The 8,309-nt window shown below is 37.7% G+C and overlaps 1 protein-coding gene across 1 annotated transcript; it reads left to right on the forward strand.

Annotated features, from left to right (window-relative positions):
• Positions 1-311: 311 nt before the first annotated feature.
• LOC107727318 (ADP-ribosylation factor-like protein 4D) lies at positions 312-2,935 on the forward strand. The gene is made up of 2 exons (XM_016537163.1): positions 312-614; positions 1,664-2,935. Exon 2 carries the CDS (start codon positions 1,789-1,791, stop codon positions 2,389-2,391), a length of 603 nt encoding a protein of 200 aa, XP_016392649.1. The 5' UTR covers positions 312-614; positions 1,664-1,788; the 3' UTR covers positions 2,392-2,935.
• Positions 2,936-8,309: the final 5,374 nt, after the last annotated feature.

Genomic DNA, 8,309 nt, shown 5'->3' on the forward strand with positions numbered 1-8,309 from the left:
TTTCGCGCTCTGCAAGCACAGACAAAAAGATACAATATCTCCGACTTGGTAGTTTTTAATTTAAAGTATATTTTTGTGATGTCTATATCTATAAAAACGTGCTTTTTGACTTCTGAAGATGTTCTTATACAAATACAATTATGTTCGCGAGCGTATAAGCATTTTAGCGCATCGTGACGAATTTTGTGGTTACTGAAACGTTGTTTAAAACGTCACTGCATTAACGTATATATCAATACATCAAAACCCCAAACTTTCTTCGCAGTCGGCAAGCACAGACAAAACAAGATACAAGATCTCCGACTTGGTAGTTTCGATGTCTCCTGCTCGCCACACAGGGGTGCTGTTTGGGCAGGAAACAAACACGACTTGACATTCGAGATCTCGCCGTAGAGAGAGTAGCGACGGAGGCATGAGGGGCTCATCTGACGTCACATGCGCGGATTGTTGTGTTGTGCGCTCAGCTCCACTTTCAGCTCTGAGGTCACAGGCATCGGAGGGAAGAGAGGCTCTGGAAAAATGATCACTGTTTTGAGTCGTTTGGATAACTGGTCGCCTGTGTTTTTAAAGTGAGAAATGGAAACGATGCCTGTTAGAAGATAAACGCCTGTTAGGTAAGTGATATTAATGTTCGCAATGATTAAACATCATCGTTTTACAAGCGAGGTTTTCGTTCTCAAGTATCTGCTGAATTTACTCGACAAAGCTTGATTTTTAACCTACAGTCTGTAATGTTTTTTTTATGCTTTTTCAAGTTGTTTCGAATAGGATTTTACTATTTCAACTTTAAATGCTCTAAGGTACCAGATTTCATAGTTTTGACAGTAGTGGTAATATTACTTAGATGTTGACATACCCATAATTTCCATTTAAACTATATGCGTAAAAAATGTAATAAAAATCAGTTACAGTACAGAAAATTATTATAGCCACGTTAAAGTGTGGCTAGCTTAGTTTTGTTCTAAACTATCTGATAATAATAAGACAACATCTGATGTTGATATCTGCCTCCAAACAGGTAAAATAAATATAACATAAATATAATAAATATAATTTTTTAGAAATCTATTTCTGTTTAGACTGTTAAGAGGATTTGGTGCTGCAAATAAGCATACAGAGCAACCTCTCTACGTACTCAATTACAGACAGTCATTACCTACAAACAAATTATTTGTTTTAGTTTTTGTTCAGTTTAATTTGAGCCTTTATAGCCACGTTAAAGTGTGGCTAGCTTAGTTTTGTTCTAAACTATCTGATAATAATAAGACAACATCTGATGTTGATATCTGCCTCCAAACAGGTAAAATAAAGATAACATAAATATAATTTTTTAGAAATCTATTTCTGTTTAGACTGTTAAGAGGATTTGGTGCTGCAAATAAGCATACAGAGCAACCTCTCTAAGTACTCAATTACAGACAGTCATTACCTACAAACAAATTATTTGTTTTAGTTTTTGTTCAGTTTAATTTGAGCCTTTCAGTGAGCTACTGTTGATATGACACCAAAGCCTTTTTGCAAATTTAATTTAGAGATATTTATCGTATAGAACCAAATACTTTTTTCATATTTTGTCTGCTTTTGCTCGAAGGCGAATCTGGTTAAGTTGTAAATAACTTCCATATCTGTGATGATAATCAGCTTTTGTTTTTTCTTTAATTAGGTTCCACACGGTGCCGCCGATCTTACAGCACCTCTCTGCCTGCAGTACCTTTGAAGTAGGTGCAAATGCCAAACACTTAGACAAATCTGCTTGTCCTTACAAGAGGGTGCGAAAACCAAGTTGCCATGGGAAACCAGCTGACAGAGATTGCCCCCAATACACCGTTCCTGCCTAACTTCCAGTCCCTCCACGTTGTGGTCATTGGTTTGGACTCTGCAGGCAAAACCTCGCTTCTCTACAGACTGAAGCTGAAGGAATTTGTTGAAACTATCCCAACCAAGGGATTTAACACTGAGAAGATTAAAGTTCCGGTAGGAAATGGCCGTGCCATTACCTTCCAGGTGTGGGATGTGGGTGGTCAGGAGAAGCTTCGGCCTTTGTGGAAGTCCTACACGCGGCGCACGGATGGCATGGTCTTTGTAGTGGACTCCATGGAGGTGGAGCGCATGGAGGAGGCTAAGGTGGAGTTGCACAAGATCACGCGTATGTCAGAGAACCAAGGAGTGCCAGTGCTGGTGTTGGCTAACAAACAGGACCTTTCAGTCGCACTGCCTGTTTCTGAAGTGGAAAAGGTTTTGGCTGTACACGAACTGAGTGCCTCCACCCTACACCACGTGCAAGGATGCAGTGCGGTTGATGGGCTGGGGTTACAGCTCGGTTTGGAAAAACTGTATGATATGATCCTCAAACGAAAGAAAATGGTGAAGCACAGCAAGAAAAAAAGATAAGCTGAATGGGACAGCATATACCACTTGCGAAGCTCCTCGGTTGTAGGATTTTGCAGCGAATCTCTGAATGAAGGAAATGCTCCAGATGGCCCAGTGGTCAGGAGAAAACAGATTTGACCTTTATGTGTCACACAGTATTGAACTGCTTTCGTCCATGCCTAGTAATTTCTGTGCAGCTCCCCTTTGTAATCAAGGAATATGTGATAGCATTGATAGGCTGTAGCATCAGCAGAATTTAAGCCTATGTCCTTGTCTTTTCTTTTTCATGCAAGAAAGAGACTAAATTACCTTGGCAACATTTTCACCAGACTTCAGACATCATTTTTTTAAATAAATTTTTTTTATACAAACGTTCACTTGATTGCCAGTGCCGATATAAAAAAAAGGCCATATAAATGTTGATGTTCACACTCTGCTAGTTGTGAAACTGAAGTCTTAAGCGAATTACAGAGATTCACTATTCACAGATCTACGTTTTAGTTGGAAAACCTGTTTGTTTTTACATGCTGTAATTAAATAGTTTTTGTAATGCTGTAGAATTAATAAATTATAGACTGCTTTGACACAGACAGTGGTATTTGCTGAAATAAATGATAATCTTTATTATAATTGATTATTTTTAATGATAATTTATTTGATAAACTGTATGTGCTGTTAGCTTTGAAAACATAAAATCACACTAATATATACATAAAATAAGATTTTAATTTGCTGTGATGAAACAGAAAACAGCCCCTATTAAATTATTAACAGAGTAGGCGCTCATGATGATGTCATCTGTGTTCAGGGAGAGCATCCCACAGGAAATGCATTGATGCTGAAAGAACATTGTTTGATGTAACCTTGGTGTTATAGCATAATTCGGAAGCTGAGCCTACAAATGGGCGGAAGCAACATTATATCACATTTGCTGACACAATATGCAAGATTTATTAAACAACCAAAGTAAGATGTATGTAAAAAGAGGCAAAGGCATACAAAACGGACAGCGGGTGATCATTTCTAATGCTGCAGTGGCATCTTTAACGTGAATCTAGTATTCCTTTGGGGTTTGCATTGTTTTAAGAGAGAGCAAATGGTTTTTGAATGTCCCGACCCCCACCATTGCACAGACAGACAAATCTATTTACTTTGCTATCAACTTCCCAGTGAAGCAGCTGCTTTGCTCTGATTGGATTCATTGGTGCTCTGGGTTTATGGTGAGCTAAATCGCATGAGGAGACTGAAACAGGGCTGATTTATGAGATCTAGTGAATGTGGTAACTTAATAAGACTTCTAGGCCTCTGACAGGATGATATGTAAATTGCCATTTTGATAATTCGTTAAAATATTTGTTATACTATATTAGGGTGACCATACGTGCCATTTTCCCAGGACGCGTCCTGGCCAGGATTTCTATATTGCCTAAAATATCTAGGTTTTGGCTTTGTTTGCGTGTGCAGACCGATCGGTGTATGACATCAAAATACCTCGAGAGCATTTTGAAAGCATAAGGAACCGTCTGTATGGTATTTTGATGTCATACACCAATCGGTCTGCACACGCAAACAAAGCCAAAACCTAGATATTTTAGGCAATATAGAAATCCTGGCCAGGACGTGTCCTGGGAAAATGGCACGTATGGTCACCCTATACTATATAACATGTATGTTTTTCAAAACAATACACGTGTTATTTAAAGTTAGTTACATTTCAGTAGCAGTGCCTGCTTTTCCCAAACAATGGACTAAAACAGGCTGAAATTCATTCATCAATATCCAATAAGCATCTGCTGTGCTGAAAGGGACACCACCAAGTTAAATTTGAAAGATTTTATTGATCTCTGTGGTCTACACCCTGCCTCCACTTCAGAAAACAGATGCTTGTCAGGGTTTCTGATCCACGATCTCCACAAGGGTGGGGCTGTGAAGATGAAGCCAAATGTCGTGACAGACTTGGTTTCAGTGGCATTTCGCCTAACTGGTTCTCTCAATGTTATCTTAAGAATGAGGCAAGTCACCCTGCTGAGCCGGTTAATTAAGAAGTGGCACTGTCCTCTTCAGCTGAAGACAAACAGTAATCCTCTCTGAGAAGCCGGATTTAGTTATGTTAATGTTTTTCTAAATATTTTACTACAATGAAGTGGATTTGAGTCTGGGGAAAAACAGTATTTTTAGGCTTAAAAGATGCAACATTTAGCTCTTGAGTAAATATGCTCCAGACCTTCATGATGGAATTTTATCAGTGCAGCCAATAACTCAAAGGCTATTCCATGTGGCTTTGTAAGCAGTGCTCAAATCACTAAAATTACCAAAGCTTCCAGGTGCGCATTATTAGGAAGAAAAAAAGATGGGAATGCTAAGAAGGCACACCAAAACAACAACAACAACAAAGATATTTATTTACAGTGATGACAGTTACAATCTGATGTTCTTCTGCTTCTTAAATCACTGTTAGAGTTATTAAACTGGGGCTTATGTTTAATAAAATCATGATCCTTAAGTAAAAAAAATCACAATACATTGTTTTTATTTTATTTTACCTGTAATAAAAAAAAGCGCACAACAACTTTTACACATCTTTTTCTGTCTAAATCTATTGGAAAGTTCTCCCTTTTAAAAAAAATTTTTTTTTTTTAAAGAACTTACTTTTTATTTAGCAGTGATTTAGCAAGAAATCGATCAAAATATTGCTACAAAAAATCTGTTCTTTTGAACCTTATATTCGTCAAAGAATACTGAACAATATCACAGTTTCCACAAAAACATTAAGCAGCTCAACACTGATAATAATAAGAAATGTTTCTTGAGCAGCAAATCACCTTACTATGATTTATGAAGGATTATGTGACAGTGTAAAATGGAGTAATGGCTGCTGAAAATTGAGATTGGTCTTTACAGGAATAAATTACATTTTAAAATATATCAAAATTTAAAACAGCTACTTTAAATTCTAATAATATTCTACAATATTACACTTTTTCTGTATTTTTGAATCTTACACACCCCAAAACCTTTGAATGGTAGTGTACAGTATATCTGTGGTGTAAAGCACTGTAATATTTTAATTGCGGTTATTAATAACTAAATAACTAGGGGGCTTTGGCCCCCTCTAACCCTAACATAACTCTAACATATTATTTGAACACTATAAATACAGAGGCTTAGACAGCATCTGAAATAAAACATGTCGAGGAATGATCCTTTGAAAACAACCCCTTTTTTCAAATCTGTTTAACAGAATGTCAATTTGAAAAATCATTATTCAAGCATATCCTGTGACTACTGTGCCTAACACCATAAGGATCTGGATGTTGGTGAAATGATCCGTTAGTGTGTTGTTGACATGGACGCAAGTAAGGCAGAGGGAGCCTCTGGGATTATGAATGGATTAAGAAGTGGAATCATAAAACAGCAGGTGCATGCTACAAACATGTCACATCCATCACACAGTGGTTTCCCAAAGTATTTTCAGTCACTGTACAACACTTTATCCTCATTTATTTCAATCTAGAATGGAAATAGCTCTCTAAAATTAATCTACATACAAAACAACAGTACAGTTTACATCAGTATGTGCAGCTGAGAAAGCACTCTATTTTTAAATCTGGTCTAGATTAAAGGACAATAACATCAAAAGCTGCCATTCTGGGATGCAATTTTGGCCTCATTCCAGCTGTAATTTCACACATCACAAAAAGGAGCGCAAAGGTGCTCGGGGAGCCCTTTCTGTGGAATAGCTGGCAAATCAAACGGCCCAGATGTTTTTATTTGTCACCTCAGCAACTGTGAGCGTGTAACCATGGGTGACCTCAGAGAGCTGCGCAGGACCTTTTAATTGCCTTTGTGGCTGGGTATGTATTTCATGTGGGGGTGACAGAGGGGGCAGAGAGGGATATGGAGTATTATTGGCTGCTGTGTCTCTTAAGATCTCCAAAACTCTATATTGCTAAATGTAATATTGTCTTGAAGACACCTCACGGGTCTGGAAGAGATTCAACGCAGTATGATTGTAAGACCGCCTCTCACACTGGGGGATGTGAATGTGTTTATCGTTTAACCGTTTTTGTCAGGAGGCGGGGATCTCTCTAGCCAGCACTATTTTCCACAGGCTCATAAAGCTGCCACTGGGACTGAGATGAGAAAGCGTCCTGGGGAGTGGGATTGCCGAGAACCAAACACAGTCCCAGGGCAAGATAGCGTGGGTCATAAATCTATACCCCAGCTCAAAAGGTTTGCTGGGGAGTACACAGTTTCACTCTTTAGAGGCTGAAGAAAACACTCTGAAACGGCTGATGGCCGTTGGACTGGAATGATGGGGTCGAGTTTTAGTGGGTTACAATAAGCTCACTGTCACCGTCAAAATCTTATAAACTCTTTTTTTTTAATGTCATGGATGATGTTCCCAAATATCTAGTAAATGTTATTTATGTACTCATATTCAGCATGGTTCTTAGTTGCCTGATTTTGTAAGTGTGATTCATTAGGCAGGAGGCCCCACTAGAATTATTGCCTTACATAAATACCAAAAGTGTCAAAGGTTTCACATAATTCAACAGAGGGCCTCAGAGCATTCAAAACACACCTCATTAATGTTGTAATACAAACCTCAATATGATTTGCTCCCGTGATCAACAAATAAGGATACATTTCACGTATTATCAACAAAATCTAATTTTATCATTCTAAACAAACGTTTTGACCATTTTAAGAATGCATTGTTTCATACTCTTTGTGTCTGCTTTACTGTAAAATCCTAGACATGTTAATCCTAAAAATTGGAAAAGCACATGTTTGGTAATGCTGGTGTGGTGCACTGGGATCCTTAAGCAGCCTTTATAAAAGTCCAGGGAGGAAAAACAGTTTTTATGTGTTTATCAACAGTATTTTCTCAGAGGTCTAGTGATCCTGTACCAGGATTACCCCAGTATCCCATCTGGCCAGACAGCTCTTGAGGATTAATGCAGCAATATCTGATCCACTGCTAAACTCAACAGCTGATTTAAGTATTGCAGTGCTGTGGTTTCTAAGAGCGATTGATAAATCTCTTTTGGTACATTGGAAATCCTCGAATTTAAACCTGGAAATCAACAGAAAGTTTTAGGATCTTGAAAAATTAGGATTTAGAAATTAATTTACAAGAAAGAACAAATAAATGCAGGTACTCCTGGGTGAGATCAGAGGTAGAGCAGGTTTTATAAGCATACATGATTTGTAGTAAACACCCTATGCCTCTTCTGCAAGATAGGGTCAATAAGTTCTTCTGCTTTCATTAAGTTAATGTACGCGACTCAATTTTGACGACAACAGCACAAAACAAAAATTCTCTGACTCAGCATGTCTGAAGCTTCAGGTAGCTTCATTATCGTCTAGTGTTGCTTTAAACATCCCACAGTACTAATAAATGTAGTGCACTTCAGCTCTGTGTATTTTGAAAATAGGATAGCACAATAAAAAAGGAAATATTCCCCATCAATGTTGACAAAAAAACTTTAAGTTTAGAACCAGTTCAATTAAAAAACACAGGAATTCCGTTCAGTTCCATTAACAGGGCTCACACTGATGTGGATAAAGTACTGTATTAAAAGTGAGCTTCCTGCACTACTATGCAGTGGCATAACAACATGAAAAGCCTTTGTATAGTCCTGTTGTGTTTACGTTTGTTATGAGAATAGACATGACTGAATTTTCCTCACATGAGTTCCTCCACAACTTGTAGCATTATAAATCAACATTCAGAGGCAAAATATTTAGGGAGTTTGAAAGCATTCTTTGTGTTTTAATCAACATTAGAACACTGCACCAAACATATAGCCATCAGTGTATTTTGATTCCCAAATGAATGTCTCTTATGATCCAGGTTCTTTTTTTTAATGAATCCAAAACATAAACCATACCCAGTTTAGTTTGATTTCCGAACAAAGGCCATATGAAAAACA

Source organism: Sinocyclocheilus rhinocerous, unplaced genomic scaffold, assembly GCF_001515625.1.
Source record: "Sinocyclocheilus rhinocerous isolate Xijiao unplaced genomic scaffold, SAMN03320098_v1.1 scaffold186, whole genome shotgun sequence".
NCBI classification, from domain to species: domain Eukaryota; kingdom Metazoa; phylum Chordata; class Actinopteri; order Cypriniformes; family Cyprinidae; genus Sinocyclocheilus; species Sinocyclocheilus rhinocerous.

Coding starts and splice junctions, on each gene's coding strand:
- LOC107727318 (XM_016537163.1), top strand. CDS start 1,789: ATGGGAAACCAGCTGACAGAGATTGCCCCCAATACACCGTTCCTGCCT.